The 25,416-nt window shown below is 54.6% G+C and overlaps 1 protein-coding gene across 2 annotated transcripts in view; it reads right to left on the bottom strand.

Moving 5' to 3' along the window:
- Nucleotides 1-602: 602 nt before the first annotated feature.
- The window catches only part of SH3PXD2B (SH3 and PX domains 2B), a 50,245-nt gene continuing 25,431 nt past the window's right edge, over nt 603-25,416 (bottom strand). The window contains exons 6-13 of one of the 2 annotated variants that reach the window (XM_088063683.1): nt 19,141-19,166; nt 11,892-12,026; nt 10,462-10,566; nt 8,458-8,575; nt 7,192-7,418; nt 6,123-6,172; nt 5,835-5,960; nt 603-5,021 (exon numbers count right to left, since the gene is read on the bottom strand). In XM_088063683.1, the coding sequence (XP_087919809.1) occupies nt 3,543-5,021; nt 5,835-5,960; nt 6,123-6,172; nt 7,192-7,418; nt 8,458-8,575; nt 10,462-10,566; nt 11,892-12,026; nt 19,141-19,166 (2,266 nt within the window). In that variant the 3' untranslated portion in view covers nt 603-3,542. The remainder of the gene's footprint in view (nt 5,022-5,834; nt 5,961-6,122; nt 6,173-7,191; nt 7,419-8,457; nt 8,576-10,461; nt 10,567-11,891; nt 12,027-19,140; nt 19,167-25,416) is intronic. The other variant, XM_088063684.1, reaches the window with a different exon arrangement.

The raw sequence follows: 25,416 nt of genomic DNA, 5'->3' as shown, positions 1-25,416 counted from the left end.
CATGGGCTGGGGGGGCTTTGCTGGCTCATTTAACCCTGGAAACCCTTGGAAGTTTGGGGAACAAGGGTGTATTTCACATTTGTGAGGGCTACAGGGGGCCAGAGATTTCTTATCCAATCTCAGGCAAGGCAGCTCCAGCCTGGCCCCTCCTGTGGCTGTGGCAGCCAGGGGTGATGCAGACACAGCAGGAGGGCTGATTGTCATTTTCATTTTTCATTTGTTTCCTTTTCTATTTCCTGTTTTCTTTCCCTTTTCCTTTTTTTTTCCTTCCTTTTTCTGTTCTCCTTCCCTTTTCCCTTTCTTCTTTCCTTTTCCATTTCACTTTCCTTTTGCCTTTTCCTTTCCCTTTTCTCATTTCCTTTTCCCTTTTCTCCTTTCATTTTCCCTTTTCTCTTTCCTTTTCCTGTTTCCTTTTCCCTTTTCCTTTTTCCTTCACGGGGAAGAATTAATTCAGGGCTGAGTGTTCACACAAACCCCTGGCTCGCTCTGGGTGCTGAAGAAGCCTCACAATTTATGCCAAAATGCTTTTTTAGGCACTCAGCTGCCTCACTTTACCCCCAGAGCTGAACCCCAGAATTCCACCAGCCATGCACACGGGTTCACCAGGGTGCTTGAAACCAGTCAAGCAGTTTATTTTTATTTCTTAAAAAAAGAAAACAAAAGGGAAAAAAAAACCCAAACAAAAAAACAACAACAGAACAACAACCCCAAACCCAGCAAATTAAAAAAAAAAAATAAAAATCCATCCCTTAAAGGTGAAGGTATAGACAGGGCATGGACACAGCTACATCTACCTTCTGCTGCCCCCCACCCACCCACAGTAATGGAGATTTATACACATTACAGAATATAGAGACACGTGGACAACCAGAGGGGCTGTGGGAGCCTGCCAGGAGCTGGGCACTGCAGGGTTGATGCCCACCCAGGATGTGCCCAGCCCTGCCTGTCCCCAAATCCCAGCCCCTGGGCCCCTTGCCACCAGCCCTGAGCTCAGGGCTGCTCTGGGAGGTTGGGCTGTGCCTGCTGGGGGCTACACCCGAGTTTGGGGTGCTGTTGGCCACCCTCCTCCTCCTCACCGGGTGGCAGGAGGCACAGGGAGGAGAGGCAGCCTGGCAGAGAGGGGCACAGGTGGCTGCAGGACCGGGGGCACAAATCAGATGGGGGACAAAGCCCTGCCAGCCCAGTGGCTCCAGCATCTTCCCCACAGGAGCTTGGCCAGGCTCCTGGGCAGGCAGGAGGGTGGAAAAGGGGGTAAGGCTGCAGGTGTGGGCACCTCCTGAGGGTGATCCCTCCTGGAAGCTCTTTGGGAAGGGGGGAGCGATCCTGTCACGCGCTCAGCGAGCCAAATACAGTACTTGTGTCAGGAAAATGGAGCAGGACCAGTTCAGGCTCAGGCCAGAGGGAAGAGCCCTCGCTGAGAGGTGAGGCCACACAAACAGCACAGCCCTGTCTGAGGAGAGCAGAGATGAAAAGGCCATTCAGCAGAGCAAGGACACGGTGCCCAGGCAAAGGACACGGTGCCTTTGCACCCTGTGTCAAGAGCGCAGGTCCAGCCCCTTCCCAGAATCTGTGGGAGCTGGATTTGGCTGTGGAGCAGCTCTGGCTTAACTCATCCTGTCCCCACTCCTTCCCAAAGCAGAAGGGATTGAGTGGAGCCAGGCAGAGCGAAGGCAGCGCTGGCTCAACCCACCCTGCAGCTCTCCCGGGAGCACATCAACACCTCCCGATGTGCCAGCAGGAGCTTTGTTATTGCACTGGCTTGCAAATGCACTGCTTTTTGCCAGCTCAGGTGAGTCAGCCTGATCAGGGGCTGATGTGCCACCGGAGAAAACCGCAGGTGGGAGGGAGAGGAATCAGCCACACGCCGGGGTGCATGAATTCCCATGGCTAAAAATGAATTTTGGGGCTGCTGGATATGAGGATGGGCAGGACTTCTCTGTCAGATCAAACATTGCCATCCCCAGAATGATCCTGGCCAGAGGCACCCCTCTTTTCTTCTGTATGAAGACAGAAAGATCTTCAACTCCACCTTCCCAGGGTGGAAAATATGGGACAGAGAAGGAAGTGAGCATCTGGGGGAGTGGAAAACACTCCTTCAATCCAGCCAGCCTCAAATGAGAGGGAAAACTGTCATCATTTTCAGCAGCAAAACAATGTGGCTGCATTGCTCACACTTGCAATTAGACCAGAGAGGGCAACAGGGCTTGGCCAACACCAAACCTGACCCTGCCTTGGCAGGGGAGCTGGACTGGATGATCTCCAGAGATCCCTTCCAGCCCCAACAATTCTGTGTCTCTGTGAAACCCACAGACGTGTGGGTTTAAAGCTCTTCTGGAGAGAAATGTGGCCCTGAAGCTGCAAATAGCCAAGGACAGAAAGGAAGAAAGGAGCACTGGGGAACAACAGCACATCCACGCTCATCCTCCTGCTGGGAAAAGCAGCACTGAGGGCAAGGCAGGAATGTCAGCATGGAAAAACCCCAGGCTCTGCTTGCCCAGAAGCCCCTCCAAGCCAACCTGGCCCACAGGGTGAAGTGCAAGAACCTGGAGGACAGGCAGGTGGGGTGACAAACAAGGCAGGCAGCCCCTGAGCACCAGACACACCTCAGAACTGGTGGTGATGAGGAGCTGAGCTCCCACATTCTGGATTGCACTTGATAATATCAGCACCAAGGGAAGGACCCCGCTCCCGGCTGCCAGCCCGGGGAGCTCAGTGGGTCGTGGGAAGGGGTGGTCCCCTCCTAGTCCAACAGGGCAGGGCAGTCTGTGTGGGGAGGAGAGCAAAGCATCCCTTTTCCAGGGTTTTTGGGGCTGTTCTGGTCCTCTGTGCCTTGCATAGAATGCCCCAGCTCCGGAAGCAAAACCCCTCTGATGTTTGGTTGCAGTATTGCAGGGGAGAAGCCCGAGAGCTGTCCTGGACCAGCACAGACAGGAGCTGTTAAAGGAGGGTGTATTTGTCCTTATTTTTCTTCCACCAGGAGGATGTTGAAGTTAACACTTGTCATTGTAGAGCAGGGAAGGACCAAGGGATGATCCCCGTGCAGGGGGAGCGTGGCACAGCCCTTATCCAGAGACAGAGCCACAGGAACCTGTCCTCAGCAATCATTCCTCCTTTTTACCTCGTTCCCCGTGGCTCTGCTCCACCGCTGGACTAAGCACCGTGCCCTGCAATGCTTGACCGTGACCCTGAGCTTCAGGGAAAGGCAAATCCTTCTGTGATTTCCTTCATTGGTACCATTCCACCTGGCTGCTGCTGGATTTCTCTCCAATTCACCACACAGGTGGCAGAATATCACTCAAGGTCCATTTCCCCAGCACAGAGAACCACGGGAGCCAAGGGGAATGAGAGGAGGAGGAGGGTGGGGAGAGGAGGCCGAGCTGCTCCCCCCAGCTGCTGCCCAGGGGCTCCAGCTGGGAGGCGTGGCATCTCAATTATTAGCTTTTCTTTTAAAGCCAGCCTTACAGAAAACTATAAATTAATCTGCTCATTAAATACTCAGGTGAGAGATCAGGGAGCCTCCGGCCGCGCAGGCCGAGGAGCAGCTACGGCTTCTTCCGCAGGTAATTGGAAGGGATCCAGCCCTCCCAGCACGGCCCCCCGGTCAGGACCTTGCAGAACCACCAGCCACTGCTGTTCTTCTCACGAACTTCAAACAAAGTCCCTTCTCTGAAGCTGTTGGTCTCCTCGTCACCTTCAAAATCCGCCACTGCCACGTAGAGAGCTTCCCTGGAGACGTCTGGGCTGGAGCCGGGGGCTGAGCTCCTCTCCTTGGCCTCGCCCCTCTCCACGGGCTTGGAGATGACCTTTGGGTTTATGCTGCTTCTGGCTTTGGCTTCGTCTTGCATGGAGGCGGAGAGGAAGGGCTTGGCTTTGGGAGGGACCAGCATGGGCCTCCCTGGCACTGCAGAGGGCCTGACCTCCGGAGCTTCCCGTGCCGGGGCGCGGGGCTCGGCGGGGACACATGCAGGAGCCCCCGTCTTCTTGGGAGGGGGTGGCCTGCGAGGTGGCACCACCGGGCGCTGCGGAGGGACGTCCCTGGCACAGGGGGGGTTTGCTGGGCCCAGGGGAGATTTGGGCAGTGCCTCTTTGGGGGCACCGTCCACCCTGGGCAGGGCTTTGCTGTCGGCGCCCGGCCGCTCCGGGAACCTGCCGCAGGGCTCGGAACAGACCGTGGCGTTGCTGAAGGAGCTGTCCCCAGCAGCGGGGTCCTGCTCCGAGGGTTTCTCTGGGCACTTGGCAGGTCTCAGCTTGCTGCGCAGGCTGCAAATGTCCAGTCTGTCATCGGCTGGGGGCGGGTCAGTCCGGGGACACGCAGCGGGTTTTGGCCTGATCTGAGGTCTCGACTTCAAGAACGGGTTCTGGGTGACGGGCTCAGGTTTGTCCTCCAAAGGCTCAGCTTTTGGCTTGGCTGGCTTGACAATGGGCCGGAGGTTTGGCTTCTTCACCTCCTTGGCCGACACCTTGTGTCCACATTCCAGTCCCATTTCGTTTTTCAGCTGGAAGTGTTTGCCCTTCTCCGCTTTGAGCTCCGGCTTCTTGCTGTCCTTTGGGGCTGCCGACTGCTTGGGTGGGATCATGGGCAAAATCATGCCTGGGGGCTTGGGGGGAGGTCTCTGCCTCTCTAGTAACTCTCCTTCTGATTTAATGATGGACTCCTTCCTGGGTGGAAGGCTGGGCTTCTCCTCCGTGTCGCGGTCTGAGATCTCCTCGTAGCCCCCAGCCAAGGACAGGTCCCCGCTGTCAGGAGCCTCCTTCCCCTTCCAGTCCTTGCCCCACCTCCCAGTGCTGTCCATGCCGTTGGGAGGAGCCTCTGGCAGGGGTCGGCAGGGCCCTGTCACCTCCTCGCTGCCCTCGGTGTCCCCGAGCCGCAGCTGCGCCATCTCGTTGGGCAGGGGAGCCAGGAAATTGGGCCTGGAGGCGTTGCTGGTTTTCTTGTACTTATCAATGAAGGTGGCAGGGGCCCAGCCTTCCTTCTCCTCGATCTGGATGTACCACCAGCCGCTCAGGTTCTTCTCAATAACCTGCCGGGGGGAAAGGAGACCTCAGCCAGCTGCTCTGCGCTCGGGGGATGCAGGAATGATGGCAGGGTGATACAGCTCCAGCCAAAAGCCACAGAATCCCAGGAGTGGCATCCTAAGGGGAGGGACACCTGCTCCTGGCTGCCAGGGAGGAAAGAGGGCTGAGGAAGAGCTGCTGAGCTGTCTCTGTCCCTCCTGGAGCAGGGTGCTGGGAGCTGGCGGTGGCCACGGCGTGGCACTGTTGGAGCAACCAGTCAAGCAGCAGCGATCCCGTGTGCATCCCACACTGCCCAGCCTCCCTGCAGCTCCAGGAGCGGGGCTGGGGCCTGAGAGGGGCTGAGTGGGGCAGCCCTGAAGGAAAAATCCTCTTAGAGAGGTGGAAATCACATCTGCACATGGAGAAAGCAAAAACCCCATCTGCAGGAGGGGCTCTGCCAGCAAAGAGGCTGTGCCAGGAATTTTGGAAGGGCTTTTAACTTTACACCTGGCCTAACTAAGAGGAAAAAGCCCCATCTCTGACCTCATTTCTGGTGTAGGTTTACTTTCCATTTGTTCAAAGAGAGCACTCACGCTTCGGGGACAGGAGGCCACCAAGAACAGTGTGGGGCCAAAGCCTCTCCAGCTCCCACAGGTTTTTATCCCACTCTGAGAGTCTGGCATGTCACCAGAGACAAAACCATGCCTGATTTGCACCCAGAGCACCACGGGGAGCAGATCTCCCTGGCCTGGAGGGGAGCTCCTGCCCAAAACAGGTCTCAGGGAGCCAGGAGCAGCGCCCTGAAGTGAAGATGTGTGCAGGGAAGGTGACAGCCTCACCTCTACTTTCATCCCTGCCTGGAAGCTGATGCCATCAGGGATGGTGGTCTGGAAGTCAGCGATGGTGTAATATTCCTCTTCCACTTGAGGGGGGACGGGAGGCTTAGGCAGGTTCAAACCACGGGGCTGTGAGAGGAAAACAGGAAAGCCCTCAGTGTGTTTGTACAGCAGGTGTGTCACCACATCCAGGCATGGGGACGAGATCCCAAGCAGTGAGCAGAGCTCCCTGCAGTGCTCCCCTCCCTCCCCCTGTGCCACTGCTGCCCTCCTGCACCAGCTGGCACTTACTATGGTGAGGTCTCGGCGAGGAGGTGGCCTCTGCCTCATCTTTGGTGACTCTGTGGAGGAAGAATTCCAGATGCTGTTGAGTTTCTGGCTTTTGAGCATGTCTTCATACAAGACAAACAGAAAGGCAAGGACTAAACCTGTCCCAGGGGAAAGGAGCCCCAAGGAGGAGCCCATCAGCCCAGAGCCCATCAGCTCAGAGTCCCAAGTGGCACAGGTCACCCAGGTCTCAAGGGCATCCCAGCTTTCCGGCTGTCCTGGGAAATGCAGCTGAGGTGACCACGTGAAATTATTTTTGCATTGCAGGACTGACCCAGAGGACCTGGCCTGCAAAGGGGTTAAGATCACAGAATCCCAGAATCATGGAATTGCCTGGGTTGGAAGGGATCTCAAATCCCACCCATGTCCCCAGCCATGAGCAGGGACACCTCCCACTGTCCCAGGCTGCTCCAGCCTAGCCTTGGGCACTTCCAGGGATCCAGGGGCAGCCACAGCTTCTCTGGGCACCTGTGCCAGGGCCTGCCCACCCTCCCAGGGAAGGATTTCTTCCCAGTATCCCATCTAACCCTGCCCTCTGGCAGTTTGAAGCCATTCTCCCTTCTCCTCTCAATCTTTCTGGCAGGCTCCCTTTAGGTGCCCCTGTTTCTGAGAGGAGAACATCTCCAGCTGACCCTGCAGCCTGGGAGGGGATCCTCATCCCATCTGCTGACCCCCAGCAGGTCCCTGTGCCCCCCCAGACCTCGCTGCAGAACCCTGCAAGTCTCTGTCAGCTCACAGCCTCTTACTTTGCCCAAAATCTGTGGGGAAGGCTGTCTCTGGAGCCCAGCTGGGGCTGTGTGGAGCCCATGTGGGGCTGTGTCTGGAGCCCATGTGGGGCTGTGTCTGGAGCCCATGTGGGGCTGTGTCTGGAGCCCATGTGGGGCTGTGTCTGGAGCCCATGTGGGGCTGTGTCTGGAGCCCATGTGGGGCTGTGTCTGGAGCCCATGTGGGGCTGTGTCTGGAGCCCATGTGGGGCTGTGTGGAGCCCATGTGGGGCTGTGTCTGGAGCCCAGCCGAGGTGCCCAGCACTTACTGCGGCGGATGTCGGCGCTGGGCAGGGGCCGGCTCTCGAGCCTCCCGTCCCTCTGGCCCCCCAGCCCGTCCTTGTCCCTGCTGGCCAGCACCTGCTGCCGGGAGATGCCATCCAGATCCAGGGCGCTGGAGTGAGCCGAGGAGCCCGGGCCCAGCTTCGGAGGGAACGCATCTCCATTTCCCTTCCTGAGGTAGGAGGCAGGGGCCCAGCCCTCCTGGCCCTGGTACCTGTGGGGGTGAGGACAGCAGGGTCACTGCAGTGTCACACAGCAGGGACGTGAGCCCAGAGCTCAGCACACACCTTGGCTGAGCAGGCCAGCAGGAGCTTGCCAGCCTCTCCAGGAGAGCTCCCTCCTGACTGCTGCTCCCACACAAGCTGCCCCCAGCCAGGGCCAAGGGCTGGGAATGCTCTGAAGCCCAGTTTTCACCTCAGCAAAGGCACCAGTTCAGGAATGAAGAGCTCTGGCAGGGAAAGCAGAGGGGAAGAACCAGAGGGCTGCTGCTGGGATTGATGTACCTGATCTTTGAGCACAAGCCCTCTCCCTGATGGCAGCCTGGATCCTTTCCCTGCTCTAAATCTGTTTAGGAGAGAAACCAGCCCCATGAGCTGATTGAAAAACCACATCCACAGCGCCCCTGCCATGCCAGAGACCCTCCCCGCTGGCTGGGCTGCAGCCACCTCGTTCAGATGGCACCAACTCCTGAGCTTGTAATTGCTTTTCGAGCTCCTGTGGCAGCTCTCCTGTGCTTCAAACGTCAATGGATGTGTTTCTGGGGCTGTGCTGCTGCCAAGAGCACAGGCTCAGAGTAAGGTTAAGAAAATTGCAGTGCCTGCTCCCACTCTGAGCAAGCCCGGCCGTTTGCTCGACCACAGGGAAGAGAAGATGAGCTTCCAGCAGGAAACAAACCTCGGGATGGGCTGGTGCCTCTGGCACACAGCACAGCTGGCCCAGACCTGGCCATTCCCTGCAGGAGCCTCTGAGCAGAGCCAGGGGATCCAGCCTGCCCTGGGACATGCATGGGTTTTCCCATCAGGAGGATGTGACACCCCACTAAAGCTCCCACCCCTTGGCACTGCTGGAGGACACAGCCATCTCCCAGCACAGGAGATCGGGGCATTTCCAAGATTTCCAGCCAAAGCCGTGCTTGAACATCAAATCTGTCAGGATGGAGAGAAAGGAGCCCTGGTACTCTGTCCTCCCCAGCTCACAGACTTGCCTCAGGGCTGGACATCCCACAGCCCCAGCTGCAGTGCCTGGGACAGTACCTGATTTTCCACCAGCCCTCCAGGTTCTTCTGGATCACCACCACCACAGCCCCTTTGTCCAGGTTCATTTCATCCTGGTCTCTTGCAGTGTAGGGGTAAATAACCGTGTACTTCTCCTCTGTTGGAAAGAAAGCACAGTTTCACAGAGGAACTGTTTGATGGGAACCTGGCCACAGCTGAAAAATGGCTTTATACAGATGATAATTCTTGTCATTTAGGTGCAAACACACAGAGATGCACGACCATTTGAAGGGAAATGACAGTGAAATGTGTTTGGAAATGTAAACTTTGGAGAGCTACTCTGGTCCAAGGAGTCCTCTGAAACAGTTCCTCCTCACCCTTAGGACTAAAGACTTTTCACAACTCGTCACAGCAGCTCTTCCATGCATCCATTTCAGTTCAAATTTCATTCTCAGAGGCTTTAAAGACAAACTGCCCTCTGTAAGGAGAGAGGAATCCCACAGGCATGAGGGGGAGCCCCATGCACACAGAGGTGGCCTCAGAGGGCTCTGGAGCAGCAGATCTGCAGGAGCTTCACCATTTAACCCCCAGGACATTGGTCAAAGCCATGTGAGGAGCCTGGAGAAGAGCCTGATGTCCTGTCCACTAGGACAAGGGATGTTAAGCAGGGATGTGGATGTTCTTCCCTTCAGGGGGAAGGAGAAATGTCCTAAAAGCCATGCAGACATGTCAGACAAATGGGTCCATCCATCCTCCCCTCTCCCTCAGCTTCCTCTCTGGAAGAAACACAGGGAAATAATTGCCTGGGCTTAAGCAGTGCCACAGCAGGGTGAAGGCCATTTGGGGAAAAATCTGCCTCCAAAATCCACCCTTCTGGACATCTCTGTAGCCCCACCATCCCTATATCCCACATCCAGGGTTTCCTGATTTGTCTTCTGGAAGTGGCACAGCTCTGGAAGGGTTTGATTTCCCTTCAAGCAGAGAATGTCCTACCACATCCAGCAAGACCAAGGTGGCTCTTTTGCTCCTGACCCCACCTTGAGGAACCAGCCCCAGGGCTCATGGTTACTCCAGGAACTAAGGCAGCAGTGGCAGGAATTCTGCCCCTGTGTGCTGGGGAAAAGCAGGAGCTGCAGTTTCTGAGCCCAGAACAAACCACGAGAAGGAGCAGCTGAGAGAGGAGCGGGATGTGCACGTGAGGGGGCTCAGGGAAGGCTGAGGAGCAGGGCTGGCACGCTCTGACACATGCACAGCAAACCAACATGCACACGAGGCTCCAAGCACAAGACAGGGGCAGCCAAGAAAGTCTCTGTGCGCTCCACCTTGACCCCATCCACCGGTGTACAAGTCCCCAAGAGTCCGGCGGCGGCCAAGGTGCCTGGGCAGAGACCAGTATCTCCATGGCACTGGGAACAGCATGGTGGGGAAGCAGGAAAAGGACAAGAGAGGGCGTAAGGAGGTGGTACTTCAGGCCCAGGAGGACACAGGGCTGACACAGAGACTCTGCTCACCTGGAGCCCTCCCCAGGCTGAGCCCCCCTCCACCTCCAGCTGCCCAGACGAGGGGCTGAGCCAGCCACTGCTCTGCTCTGGGCACACAGAGTCACTGGGAAGGATGTGTTATCCAAGGACACTTGGGATTTGCTCCAAGGACAGGCTGGAACCTTGCTATTCCCACACTGCGTGCTCTTTGTTCTGCACGTGTTGAGGGCACATGCATTGTCCAAGGACCTGGGCTCTGCTCCTCCTCCAGGGCAGGTAAAACAGCTCTCTGGGCTGAAAGGAAGCCCTGGGGTGAGCATTCCTTGGAGGTGGCACCTCTGTGGAGAAGCAGAAAGGCCAGGGGATACACCACAGGTGTCCAGCTGCCTCAGTCCTGCTGCAGCACTGGCCAGGCAGGACCATTCCTGAGGTTTCATCATTTTTCCCAGGTGTTGTTCCTGGGTTTTTCCTCCCCCAGGCTCGTGCCCTGCCCCATTCAGGGAGGGTGATGTGGTGCTTCCAGCACAGGAAGCTGGGGCAGATGCCTCCAGCAGCTTCTTACCTTCTTCAGGCTGCATGGAGAACTCATCCTGGACTCCATCCTGGGCCTCCAGGCAGGTCGCTGGCACCCAGCCCTGCTCCTCCAACGTGCTCACGAACCACCAGCCTGAGGAGAAAACAGCAGGAGGCTCAGCCAAGGGCTCACACCAGCCAAAAACTCCCTCCCTCCCTCCAAACCAGCCTGGGGGTCTGTGACCCCTTTCTTGCATCTCCACAGGAAGCTGGGGTGACCCCAAAGCAACAGAGCTGAGCACAGAACTGCAGCTGAGTGACATCTAAAAGTACAATTCTCTCCCCAGGAAAAGCAGGAGAGGCTCTGAGAGCTGAATGGCTCCAGCCCCTGCATTTGCTTTCGTTTTTTTCTGCCCCTTCATGGTTCATTTTCCCTCAGTGTGGGTCAGCAAGCCTGGGCTAATTAGCAGAGATGAATACCCTGTGTGTGAATCGATAGCCGAGTCCTGCTGTGCTCGCCTTCTTTACTTTTGTGGAAACAGCAAAACTGAAAAGCTCCCAGCAAACTCAGGATTTAAAACATCAGCTCTCCCAGTGGAAACCCAGCCAGCTCCAGAGAGGCCACAAGCAATTCTGGGCCCCCCCTGTGTGTCCAATCAAAACCAACGCTTGCTGCTCATTATTAAAAGCACAATTTGTGTCTTTAGGGGGGAAAAACAAAGACTGAGCATTACCCTCAGAACCCCCCCAGTGAGTCATTTAGAAAGACAACTAGATTGTCAGGGAGGGAATTGGCTACCTGTATGGGAGGGAAAAGCAGGGCTGACCTTTGATAAATAAATGATTTTCCACAGCTTTTGAGCTGGCTGTGTTAATAGTTTCGTCTGCTTCAGGGTTGCTTTTATTTCTCTTGTTCTCAAACAGAGCTGCTGGTACAACTGATCCTCTGGGGACCAGCTCTCCAGAGTGTTAAAATCTATTTCCATGGCTTAAGTCCCCCCAACAAGCAGGGAATAAATTCTGCACAAGCTCCAGAAGCTGGGTCCACGACACGGCTCAGTCCCTTTGCAGAGGTTAAGAGCAAGTTTGAGTTTTGAAGCAAGCGAAGAGCTCGGCTGCTGCCCACAGGAATTGTGAGTGCGCCCATGGGGCTTTCGTGGCCACCACCAGAGTGTCCCCCAATGTCACTTAAACCAGCCTGCCAAGCCCAGGGGTGGCTTTTGTCCTCAGGACACATCAGCCAAGATTCTCAGCACAAAGAAGCACAAAGTAGAGACTGATGAAGGTGGAGGAGGCACGAGGGGAACTCAGCCCTTAGAGAGAGCCCTGAAGCCTCGTCCACACTCACAGACCAAAGCTGCTTCCTCCACATCCCACCTCATCCCACCTGTGCTCCCGGGGGCCTGCTCTGCTGAGGGAAAACCCTGACAACCCAGCACTGCTCCTGTGCAGCTCCTGTGGAGCCCCAGCTCCCTGTACCTGATTCGTTCTTCTCAATGATATCCACCACCTGGCCCACGCACAGGCTGATCTCCGAGCTCTCCTGCTTCTGGTAGTCGGCCACCACGACATACTGCTCCAGCACCAGGGGCTCAGCCGAGGCACAGTCAGCTCCTGCACGGGGGGGACAAGAACCGACCCGTGTGCCAGGTCAGCAGCGTCCCCAGGGCACGGCCACCGCCACCCAGCAGCTCCAGGACACCCCGGGGACCCCAGCCTGAGAGGGACCAGCCAGAGATTGGGGCAGAGATCAAACCAGCGGCCGGGTGAGATGGGGACAGCCGGGTGAGACCTTCCACTGCCCACCAGAGCCAGCCAAGCAACCTCCACCAGCACTGGAGCTCCCAGCTGGACCTGCCTGGGGTTTGGGCCGCCCCAAAACACGACCTGCAGTGGGTTCTGCTGGGCTGGACAGCCCCAGCACCCCAGGGGTTTGTAGGGTTTGTAGGGTTTGTAGGGTTTGTAGGGTTTGTAGGGTTTGTAGGGCAGGGCAGCACCCCCTGTGTGCTCAGCCCCTCCGCTCCCTGCCCCGCTCCTCCTGCTGCACATCCCAGATTCCCGGCAAAAAAAGGGGGAAATTAAATACCCCGAGGAGGAGCAGAGGGGGCAGAACAGAGAGGGAACGAAGTGTCCCTGTGGCCAGAGGGAGGAGAGCCGGGAGCTGCGGGATCGCCGGGGAACAGAGCTGGACCGGCGGCAGGTGGCACTGCGGGATAACCGGGAGAACCATGGGATACCCATGGGATAACCGGGATAACCGGGATAACCGGGATAACCGGGATAACCGGGATAACCGGGATAACCATGGGATAACCGGGATAACCGGGATAACCGGGATAACCGGGATAACCATGGGATAACCGGGATAACCATGGGATAACCATGGGATAACCGGGATAACCGGGATACCCATGGGATAACCGGGATAACCGGGATAACCGGGATAACCGGGACACCGGGATAACCGGGATAACCATGGGATAACCATGGGATAACCGGGATAACCATGGGATAACCGGGATAACCATGGGATAACCGGGACACCGGGAGAACTGCGGGATAACTGTGACACCACAAGAACTGTAGGATAACTGGGACACCGGGAGCACTGTAGGATAACCGGGAGCACTGCAGCTCCAGGCCCAAAAAGTGCAACCAGCAGGGAATTGAGGAGAGCAGCCTGGGAGGATGGGACTGCATCACCTGCAGCTGGAATTGCACAATTCACCCCAAGGTGGAAATGGACCAGAACTGATCCAAGAGTGAAACTCCTGAGCCAGGGCCCATCCTGGGTGCAGCCACAGCCTGTTGTACCTGGGCTCTCCACACTGGAGCCCTTGCTGGACCCAGAATTGTGTTTCCTAGCAGACAGGGGAACTTCTCTGTCTGATTTGAATTTTATGATGAAGGGGGAACAATTCTTCAAGTGTTCTTTTGCTAAGTGGGAAAGATGAGCAGGTGCATTTCATTCAATTTCATTCATTCAATTACTGGTGACTGTCATTTGAGTCCTGGCAATGGTCACTTGAGGTCATTTGGGATTACTGGAGGTCACTGCAGTCCTGGTCGGGGTCACCTGAGGACATTTGTGGTTACTGGGGTTCATTGGAGTATTTTTAAATTGATCCAGGGCTTACTTGAGGGCATTTGAGGCCCTGACTGGGGTTACTTGAGGTCATTGGAGTCTTTTTAAATTGATCTTTTAAATTGATCTCTAATGCCCCAGAGATCTGGGAGTTCTCAGCTGGAAGAAAAGGATGGGAGACCTTGGCTGTCAGTACCCATGGATCATCTACAAGGATTCCTGGACTAATATGAACTTTATTCTCTGTATTTACTTGCCACACCTGGGTGGAAAAGTCAGGAGTGGGGTGTTTCAAATATCCCAGGTTGTTTAAAACCAGGGTTTGTAAAGACAAATCGAGAGATAAGAGGAGGGATTGAGAGGAAAGATGTGTGCTAATGTCTTTACAAACAATTTGGTGGGTGAAGGGATGGGTGTTAATGTCTTTGAGGTGAGGTTTAATGTCTCCACTGACTTTGGGGCAGCAGGTTTGTTGCAGAGCCCACAGAGTTTGGCTCCTCAAACAGCCAAGGGGCTGCACAAGGCTGAACTGCTGAGCAAAATGTCAGGTTCAAGGGGGGATATGGGGAAAGGAAGAGGGCAGCAGGGCTGGGAGTTTAAAAAGGAAGCTGCATCCTCAAAAACCTTGAGAGGGAAAAAGCCACAGGGATGTGCCCCAGTGGACTCTCTCACTTGAGTCAAATCAAGTTCCACTGCTTTGGATGTAAACATCTGGTGTCTGTGGATTTTCCTGAGCTCTGGCTTCCAACCCAACACTGCCTTGTCAGGGAAGACACTGTTACATTATTCCAGTCTCCCCCAGTGTGGCAGGGTTTAATTTATACTTGAAACGCGCTGTGGAAAGAGGAGAGTGTTCCCTAGTGCAGCACAAGCCATACAAAAGAATCCCACACCTGATTGCAGGTGTTGAGGTTGTGGGGCCTGTGCTTTACTCTGAGTCTCAAATTTTGGCAGGGCAGAAATCACATCTGGGCCAGGCACAACAGAAATGCAGGACAATCCCCTCCCAGCCTCCAAAATTCCACAGAGAGAGGAGGTTCCTCCTGGGTGAAATGCAGCAAAGAAATTCAGCCTCAGAGCTGGAAGGAGTTTCCATGGCAAACACACCTGCAGCAGGTGCTCCCCAGTCACATCAGAGGTCTCAGCCTCCCAACAGATCTTTCCTCCAGGCCATGGGAAACCTAAGGTGCCACGCTCATCCTGAAGGACAGGATCTAGCAGGTCCTCAGGATTCCCGGGGTGTTCTGCTGCCTCCTGACAAGGTCACAACCTCTCCCAACTGCTTCTGAGAATGCCAGACCACAACCAAGACTTAACTGAGCCATGTGTCTGCAGGGCAGCGTTATTTAAAGGAAAAGGAAGGAAATTGTCTGTGTCCATCTGCTATAAACTCTGCAGAGCTCCAGGTGAGCTGGCCAAGTGCAGAGGATTTGTTCCTGCTCCTGGAAGCTTCCTCCACACCAAAACCCAGAGGTGGGGCAGCAGACAGTTAAAAATAACCCTCCAAATTGAATGGTGGATGCTGGGACTATCTGTTCTAGCAGCTCAGTTAAAGGTTTGTGCTTGACCCGAGGATGTACCCAGCCCCTGAGAGAAGAATAACAACTGTAGGCAGAGGTACTCCCCTTTCTGCCTCCCTGGCTGTAATTACACCGTGCCTCTGAGGCTATTTGTAGCGTCAGCAGCCAATTGTGGACCCTCCAATGTACCCATTAAACCAGCAGGAGAAGCGGTAAACTGAGCTTGGAGGAAGAGGTAGGCGTTAATTGTGGGAGCATCTTCACCTGGCCTCATCATCCTCAGCCACCAAAACACAGCCTGGAGCAGCATCCTGGGCACGGCCAGCCTTGGGCTCCTGGAAATAGCCACGGTGGGAGATGGGAGCCAGCACCAGAGCTCTGGGGATGGGAGCAGGGGTTTGTCCCACAGGAGAGGGGGTTTGCAGCCAGCTCAGGCAGGAGCACAGACTGTGCACCCTCAGCTGGGCCAGTGACACAAATGGAAAAGGGGAATCCATCGAGTCACGGGAGCACTGAGCAGAACTGCTGCTCGCCCTGGATGCAGGAGAGACACTCTGCACATCCCAGAGCCCAGCCTGGCGCTGCTCACAGCACTGACCTCGCTCTCAGCCAGCCCAAAAATCCCTGCAGGATTTGTTTGGCCAGAAACTTGGCCTTTCACCCAAGGGTTGACAGGTGCAAACCCAGGAAATCTCACGGATATGGGGCTGCTTGTGATGTTTCCAGCATTTCCAGCTTCTGCCTTTGCAAGTGCCCAAAGTGAGAACTTCTGACAGAGCTGGGACATTGGTGTTCCCAGAGGGAAACAGCTCAGCACTGGGTTGGGGCACAGGTGAGAGGGATGAGGGATTTGTCTTTACAAACGAGCTGTGGGGCTGCTGGTAAATCAAACCAGCACTGAGAGATAAAAGAAATAATGGGAAGGATTCCACTGACTGATGAATGGGAAAAAAGATATTTGCCTTTCCTAACAAACTGCAGGTTTGCTGGTAAATGAAATTGGATATTGAAAGATGAAAGAGACAATGGGGAAACACCATAAATTCCATAAGAATTAAAAATTAAAAGGGAGGGTTCTACATTAGGGGGAATCGTAGGTGTCAGGCATTCTGGGGAGTCTGTGCCTCTCAAGTACCTCAGGCAGTGGGGAAAGAGAGAGGGACACGGCCGGGAAATTGGGATAAAAAGGAGATAAAAATTGGAGAGACCCCAGGGGAATGGTCCATGGCCTCTCCCTTTATTGGAATAAAGTTACAGGACTCCTCTGTCTCCTTTTTGGACATAAACCCCTGGTGTTTGTGGATTCATTTCCCTGACACAGGTCTTTGGGTGTGAAGCCTGTTGTACACTCCAGCCTTTGCCTAATCCATCTCCCAAAAATGTCACTCTTTGGATAAAGTCCCTTCCTGCTCTGCCTGCATGGATCAGATCCAGAGCTCTCAGGAGAGCCCCTCTTCTTCCAGACCTGAGGAGTTTGGGATGATCAGAACTCCAAGGGGAACCTTCCTCCTACTCTCACGTGAAATGGGCACTGAATGCTCAGCTGAATTCTTTGCAAACCCCCTCATCTCTCCAGGGATTCTCCCAGAATTTGGAAAACAGCCACATGGAAATGCCATTCCCCAGTGGGGTTTCAGAGAGCTCCCTGCTGGCTGCTGTGTTTTCACTGCCTCTCCTCTTTGGGGTCTCTCTGCCACTGCAGGGACATCCCACAGCAAAAGGGACGTGGGCACACGAGAAAGCAGCTAAAACTGAACTGGCAAAGGGGCATTTGAGGTCTCTGCCAGCCTCCTTGGGCAGCTCCACCCAAATATAAACTCTGGAGGCAGTTTCTGGTTGGTTTGCACGAACCCATGGCTCTCCATCTGTGCTTTCTGTGGAACTGTGACAGGCAGAGGGAGCAGAAATGCTCAGAACAGTCTCAGGGACTGATGGGATGACTACTTTTAGACATACCTAAATCAGTGGCCAAGGCAGAGCCCCAAAGTCTGGGGAATAATCCCACCCCTGCAAGCTGCAGGCTGTGCAGAGCCCACGCCTCAGGCAGGTGGGATTACAAATGCTGGTAAAAAAAGCTAAGCAAAGAAAGCAGATTTTATTTCCAGTGCTCACACACACACTGGGCCCTCCTCGAAACTCCAAATGTCATCTGAGTCTCGTGGTCACCACAGGGCAGCACTTTAACCCACTCTGCAACCCAGTGTTTGCTCAAATCCCATTTCCAAACCTGGCTTGCTGCTGCCAGCACCTCAGAGCTCTTTCCAACACTACTCAGGAGCACTTCACCCCCTCTCTAGCAATTGGGAAATTGCTGTCTGGAAAATCCTCGTGATTTTGGTTTGTTAGCAGCTGTTGGGTGACCCCTCCTCAGGGACATCCTGGATTGAAGGAGTATTTTTTATGCTTTGCTGCACATTTGCTACCTCAAAGCAGGCCTGGCTTGAGGACCCAGTGAAGCATGAGGGATTTCCTCAAGGTACAGAAGGAGCTGGGGTGACAGCAGCTGAACCAAATTCAGTTTCTGCTGCTAGGAAATGCCAGACAATGAGATGAATCTCTGAACACGTCTGGCATGAGGCATCAACCCTGTGTAATGTTACTGAGAGCAAGCACCTTTCCCTGGTGGCTGCTGCCAGGGGCAGAACAGCACATCCTGCCCTGCCAGAGCAGGCTCTGCCTTGGATGTTATCCAAACTCTTCCTTCTCAGTGGAGAACTGCTGCTTCTCTAGCAGGCAGCATCCTTAAATTGAATTTTGCCCTCATTGAACTGAGTTATGCAGCAGAAATTTTCCTCCTCCTCAACCCTGGAGAGGCTTTCCCTTGTCCCCAGTGCTTCAGCACAGAGCCAGGCTGTGCTTGCAAAGGGCTCATGAGAGCTTTGAAATGCCCATCCCAAAGTCCTGCTTGGACAGAGAGCAGCCAGAGATTGAGCAGGAAATGCTGTCCAAAGGTTTTTAACCATCCTGGTAAATCCCTGAGAGTCCCACAGGAGAGCTCTCAGCCCCTGAGAACGGATCAAAGCATCAGACAACTGGGTCACCAGCAGCTCCTGAGGGAGGGGTGACCTGCAGCTCCACTGGAAAAGTGGAATCAGGCTTTGAGTGCCTCCTGTGCCTCTCCTCCCTCCTGCAAGAGGAACCCCTCACCTACAAGCGAGTTTGCTCACACAGGTGATGGCAGTGCCAGTTCTCCAGCCAAAATCCTTTCCACCCTGGTTTCAGCAGAATTTCCATGCAGCCAAAGCTCAGACCTTGCCTCCCCAAGACGCTCACACTGGTTTTATACCTTCTGCAGGAGCTGAAAGATGCCTCCTTAACCCACAGATCAAAGGCTCTTCCACTCCTCTCTCCTGCTCTTTTTGGGAAGCTCAAATAAGCCTAAACCACACCCACAAGGGGATCTTTCAGAGATGTTCCCCTCTCTTGAGGAGCCTGGATAGAGCATCCCAGAGCCCACCACCTTCCCCAAGGCTCCCAGCTGGTGCCAGGGTGAAGGAGAACTGTCCCTCAGCCCCAAACTGCCCTCCAGGCAGCTCCTGAAATTCTGCATCCCCAGCCCTGCAGACCTTCAGCAGGACCTGGGCCACGTCCCCCTGCAGGTGGAGCTGCACCGAGAGCCAAGCCCCAGCCCCTGTGCCACCACCAGCCACCACAGAAAGCCACCAGGGACGTGACAGCTCCCCCCATCTGAGCAGGTGTCCCCCCAGAGAGAGGCAGAGCAGAGCAAGGGCAGGAGCAGCTGTTAGTACCTCTCTGCAGGAAAGAGGCTGTTCTCTGGATAATCCCTGATGGGAACAAAAGGATGGGAGACAAGGCATGAGGCAGGGAGGGGATGGAGAGGGGGTTACAGCACCTCGAGGAGTGGAGGGGGAGGCCAGGGCAGTGCTGAGAGCTGAGGGTATCTGACCCACCTTGGGCAGCACCACAGAGGCTCAGGGGATATGGGATGGGGGTCTGGAGGCTGCAGGGAGATCCCAGTGGGTGGAGGGGGTCACTGTGCTGGGGAGCCCCACGGGGGAGCAGAGCAGGGGCTGGGGTGCCCTGGGGACCCCACAGCAGGAGAACTCAGCTGTGGGTGGAAGGAGGAGTTGGTGTGAGCAGCAGAGAGGAAAGGAGTCCTTACCAGACCTCTTCTTTCCAATGGGCTCCCTGAAAAAGAGAAGGAAGTGTCAGCACAGCGAGGGGACAATTGGGGTGACAAACCCGCTCAGGAATGCACAGCAGTGGGGCCACTGACCTCCCTCAACCAGCTCATGTCTCCATGGGCATCACCCACCCTGCAAACAACCCCATACCCACTCCTTTCATTTAGAAATGTAATGTTTTGTCCTTCCCTCGGTGGGCTTGGGTGCTGGCCCAGCCTTACAACTCCCCCCGAGCCACCTGGAAGCAGCCCAGGCACTCAGCCAGGGAAGTACAAACACAATTAAATAAAATGCAGCCACGATGGAGTGCAAACAAACAGGGCATTGTTACAGAAACTGGAGCCTGCTGAGTTCAGAGAGCACAGACTGTGCAAAGACCTCAACACCACGGCCCAGGGACAGAGCATCCCAAAGATTCCTCCACAGAGGCAGCGTTGCAGAGCTAAATCAGAGTTAATTAATAAGCCCCATTAAAATCCTCCCAGTTCAGAGGTATGACAGGGAAAGGAGGCAAAGCTGGAGATCAGCAGGTGGGAATGGTCCCCTTGTGCTGATGAGAGATGGAGTTTTCCCCATGCCTTCTGCTAAACCCATCACTGGAACTCATCCGCTGCTGAGTGAGGGGGCAAGGAAGGAGCTGCAATTTTACTTTGCTGCCGGGATCTTCCTGGCAGGGACACAAAGAGCTGCAGGTCTGAGGAGCAGCAGCCCCAGCCCAAGCTCCTCAGAGGGGACAGGAGCTCAGACAAGACAGGAAACAGCAGCAAACTCCCGGCAGCATCTCCTCCTCCTCCTCAGATCCCTGTGGAGCAGAGAAGGGCAGCAGCAGAGCTCACGTGCACGGCTCCCTGGAAACTCATGGCTCCAGCAGAAGAGAAGGAAAAACCACTCTGCCTTGCCCTGTAAATCTCATTTAGCTCCAGCCCCCCCAGCAGTAACCCCCACAGTTACTAGGCACTGAGGCAAGGGGACACCAACCAGCCCCACGGGGCTGGAAAAACCCAGGAATGCTTCTCCAGCTGCTTCCCAGAACTCTGAAGGGTGGCTGTGTGGCTGGAGCCTCACTTAAAGCTCTGAGCCAACACCACAGTCTCAGTGGGCTCAGCTCAGTGTCCTTCAAGAACCTCATAATCCCCTGGAAGGAAACTCTGACACATGGAGAACTCTTAGCACATTCAATAATCTCCATGCCACGGGGGTTTTTTTAGGAAAAGAGAGTCAGGTTTCTCAAGCATCCTCTCTAGGCAGCATCCCCATGGATCCAGGGGTGGGAAGGAGTGAGATGGGGAGAACAGGGGTTCAGCAAAGTGAGCAGACTGGGAGGTGAATTAAAATCTAAGAGGCTGCTTTTCAACAGCTTGTAAGACAACTGCTAAACTACTCACTGCAGGATGCTGGGGACACTGAAATTCTTCATGGACTTACAGGGTCATAATTCAGGCAGGAAATGTTAATTAAAAGTCATTCATTATAAACCCAGGTATAAAGAAGAGTTGTTACATGCTGGCTTGAGTTTATAAACTCTTTCCTAAGGCACATTTGGTGGCTGCTGGGCCAGGCAGGTCCCAGGGCTGCAGGGAGGTGGCCCTGAGGTTGTCACACAGAAAAACCCACCTTGCAGTGGGACTCACAGGAGAAAAGTGCCCCCAAATGTGGCTTTGGGGACCTCAGCACTGGCCCTGCTGCCACAGCCAGCTCATGAATAGGTGAAGGACTGGAGCACCAACACAAGGAAAACAACTGCAGCTGCTGCAAACCCACACAGGAGCCACATCAAATGGGACGGATCTGAGGTCAGCATTCCAAGAAAACATCTCCCTCATATAAAATAAAAAACCCTCTCTTGTAAAAAAAAATAAATCCTGCTGTAATACAGTAATGCCACCAAAATAGCTGTCAGGAGGGGGTTCATCTCCAAAGCATTCAGCAAGCTTGGAGATGTTTGCAAAATTTATGGAGGCGGGGAATGGGGTACAAGAGAGCCCTTGTTTGGGAGAAGTGATGTTTAGCAAATGCTCCAGCAGCACTGAAAGGAGCCCCTGTCCCCACACTCCAGGGCCACTGCAGAGTCAGCCAAGCTGAGCCCTCAGGCTCAGAACCTGCCCTGGCAGCTCAGTAAAACCCAGTGCTCTGTCCAGGGACCTGGCACAAAGCAGGTTTCTGCAGAAATTGGGTATTTCTGTCTGCTGTCATCCAGGAAAGCCGGCTCTCGGCACAAGGGGAAGGAGGAGGCTGTCTTGGAGCTGGGATCCAGCCTCAACTCCTGCTGAATGTGCACGTGGGCATCAGGAGAAATGCAAAACAACTTTGTGCACAAGCTGTGATCGGTCTGGAGAGCAGGACACGACCCCAAAGCTACAGGCCAGCAAGAATCCTTATCCAAACCAACATCCTCCAACTCATGGGTCTCTGGCTCACCAGCAGACGCTCCAGGAGAGGCTTCCTGCAGCCCCTCCATCCTAGAGCAGGGACAAAGTTCAAAGCAACAACTTTTGTAAGTGTCTTATGTATGATGGGCTGCTCAGCTCCTGAAAAAACCCAGTGCAAGATGCTTTTCATTGAAGAGGTTTTTCATGGCCAGGGGTACATCCCATCCCCAGCCCCTGGGAACAGCACATTCCCCACCACATCCCACCTGGAGCTGTGGGCAGTGAATAAATAACTACTTGGTCATATTAATGACTTGTTAGTCATTAATATTAATAACTTATTAATAACTATTAAGGCCTTGCTTCTCTACAGAGTTAACCTGGGCTCCCTCATGTCCCACAGCCGAAATTCGGCTGGAGGAGAGAGCAGCTGAATGCTTTGACTCAGCAGTGGCTCTGTGCCCAGCCCTTCAGCCTTCCCCAGCCTTCCCCAGCACCTCTGCTGTGGTTAAAAACAGCTCTGAACTGCAGAAGTGGGGTGGGAGGTGAGGGGGGTGCACACAGCAACCTCCCACCTCAGCATCCTGTGCTGGTCAGACCTGCTGGGAGACGTGGGGAGCAGGAATTTGATGACTTCTCTTCTTTGAAGCTGCAGGGCTTCCATCCAACACTGAGGAGAAAAATCCCACATCCCCCAGATTGCTAACTTTCCAGAGATCTCTTTTTCCACAGCCATTTCTCTTCTCCTTCTTCCCTCAGTGCTCTTCACAAATTCCTCTGGATTCAGCCTCATTCTGACCCACATTGGGCAGCTCTGTGAGTTGGAAGCAGTGGAGTAATTCCAGTCCAGAGCTTGCTGGACAGGGATCCACATCACAAAGGCCACCAGTTGTCACTGGCAGCAGAAACCCTGCCACCTCCCTCTGCTCTTCTGCTTGATGTGGTCTCTCCAGGCAGCAGGACACAGCAAAGTTGGGGATGAGGAAGGAGGAGATGGAGGGAGGGCTTCACCTCCCTGTTCCACCCACCAAGTGCTGGAGAATCCTGTCTTGACTCCACTCCTGGCTGTGACATCCTGCCCAGCTGGCAGCAGTGGTGGAAGGAGGAGGAATGAAGTCAGAATTTGACCCCTTTCCTCTCCTCAGGACAGGCTGGAGAGCAGGTGGGAGGCTGGGAAGGGCTGAGGAGCTCAGCTGAGAGCCAGCAGGGACCAGCTGGTGTTGCTCAGCACGGGGCTGCTGAAGGGAGCTGCACTGCAGGAAAAGCAGGAGAGCCCTGGCCCAGCCCAGGGAGAGCTCCAGCTCTGGGGAAAACAACACCCCAGGGGCCTGGAGAGAAATGCTTGGGCTGTCCAACCTCCTCTTTCCATTCCCAAACACTGCCAGAACCAAGGACTGAATTCACAAACTACACTTAAACCAGAGCTCCATTAACTGCAGTTAAACCAGAATTCCATGAACTGCAGTGAAGCCAGAATTCCATGAGCTGCAGTTAAACCAGAGCTCCATGAACTGCAGTTAAGCCAGAATTCCATGAGCTGCAGTTAAACCAGAGCTCCATGAACTGCAGTTAAGCCAGAATTCCATGAGCTGCAGTTAAACCAGAATTCCATGAGCTGTAGTTAAACCAGAATTCCATGAACTGCAGTTAAGCCAGAGCTCCATGAACTGCAGTTAAACCAGAATTCCATGAGCTGCAGTTAAACCAGAATTCCATGAACTGCAGTTAAACCAGAATTCCATGAGCTGCAGTTAAACCAGAATTCCATGAACTGCAGTTAAACCAGAATTCCAAGGACTACAGTTAAACCAGAATTCCAAGGGCTGGAGCCAACTGTGGCCCCTGGCAGGGATTGACATCCTGGGGTGACATCCCTGGCTGGAGCCTGACCTGCACACCAGGCAGAACAAGCACAGGGTGCATCCAACAGCACTCACAGGCATGTGTCCCTCACTGCCACCCTCGGGGCAGGGGCTGACCAGAGCTGTCAGCCAGGAAAGCCAAGGGAAGGGACAGGGAGCAGGAAGGCTCCTGTGAGAGTGGCTGACCAGTCCTTTTTCCCCTCCCTCACTCACTCCTTTCAGACACCCAGCATAAAAATCCATCTTTTTTTTTTTCTTCTTTTTTTTTCCCTTTCCCCCACTCTGTTCATGGCCTGGCTCCCTTTCAAATTCCCAGAGCAAAGTATTTATCTGCTGGATGAAGGATGACATCCGGCCAAAGCCCAGACACGCCATCACATCTGATCCAGCCCAGCCGTCTATCACGGCTCCCATCTCGTTATTGCTGAGCTGGCAGCATTCCAGGCCTCGGGAATGGGCTCCCAATCCCTCCAGAGGAGAGAGTCAAGGACTTTTATTAATTAGCATTCTGAATTGTAGCTAATAAATACCCTTCTGGCACTTGGAATGGGATGGGGACACAACGGGGATGTCCTTGAGATGCTGGAGGCAAAGGGACAAGGGGCGCCCACTGAGCCCCTCTGTGCTGCAAGCTTGAATCTCCTCCCTGGAGAGCAGCAGGAAGGGAAGCAGCACATTCTCCATGGAAAGGAGGAAGGGAAGCAGCACATTCTCCATGGAGAGCAGCAGGAAGGGAAGCAGCACAATCACCACTAGGTTCAGCATCACCCACTCACCCACCCAGCCCTGCAGTGGCCAAAACTCACAAACTCACAGAAATTTTGCACCCCATCCCCTGTGGATTGTCCCACCACAGAAACATGTTTGGGACTGGGCTCCAGCCAATGCTTGTCTCTCAGATCCACAGCAGGGAGGTGGCAGGGGACTGGCCCTGATGGCTGCAAGGACAGAGAGCTGGGAGCTCCAGCTGCAAGCACAGCAGCTCACAGGGCTGCCCCACTCAGCACCCACCCCTGAATGCTCTGGCCACAGTGCCCACCCTGCCTCGTTTCTGGCTCAGCCTAAAAGACAAAATAAAGGTGAGGAGAGCAGGTGAGAGACTGAAGCTGCCCTTCCATCCCCCACAGCTGATCCCACGAGCTGCAGGCGGCTCCAAGACCTGACTCCTATTGCAGGGCAGCTCCTCCCCTCGTGCAGGGCTCAAAGATCCACACACAGGCAGTGCCACACATCCCAAAACAGCACCACCCTCTGATACCCCCCCTCTGATGTCCCTGCAAGCTCATCTTGTCCTGGTGTCCCTTGCTTGTCCCTGGGCTGAGCTTTCCCTGAGGGATGACCTTCCCTGAGGGATGACCCACGGGGCAGCAGGTTAAGTGGTGAGCAATAGCTGGGCAGGACAGATGAGAGCATCAGCGACAGCAAGCAATTAGTTAATGGGTTCTGGGGCTCTCAGACCAATCTCATCAATGACCACGAGCTGCTGGAGAAATGATGAAAAGCCGAGCCAATAGAAACAGGAGCCAAAGGAGGAAAGCAGGGATGGGGGAAGGGGGAGTTAAAAGAGGGAATGAAAATAATCAAAAACCCAGGGAGAAGATGTAGTCCACCCAAGCATGATACTGAGCTGGAGACCTGACAGGCCCAACTGCTGCTCAGGGGAGAAAAACCAAAATCCCTTTATCTACCTCCACACCCTTCTAATAGAGAATGGTGTCAAATCAATTTATTGCCTTTCCCCTCACAATCAATCAGGCCTCCTCCACTGCTCAGGCTCTGCTGGAGCCGTGTCACGTGCAGCAGGGAAAGGGAGAGCAGCAGAGCAGGACACGGGGGTGGCTGCTCAGATTTATGCTGCTCATGATTAGTAAGAGATGGGTGGCTCCTGGCCAGAGCAGCTCATAGTCACAAGACTTAGAACCACACCGAGTTGTGTAAGGCATGCAAGATTCCCTGCAAACCTTCCTGGCTTTGCATGGAGAGGCTCTGGAGTGTTGTTATGGATGGGGCTCGTGGATATGGC

The sequence above is a fragment of the Pseudopodoces humilis genome, chromosome 17, assembly GCF_049639895.1.
Source record: "Pseudopodoces humilis isolate 2021_Gansu_Grassland_sample_001 chromosome 17, ASM4963989v1, whole genome shotgun sequence".
NCBI lineage: Eukaryota > Metazoa > Chordata > Aves > Passeriformes > Paridae > Pseudopodoces > Pseudopodoces humilis.
This window is presented reverse-complemented; position numbering and strand designations above follow the sequence as displayed.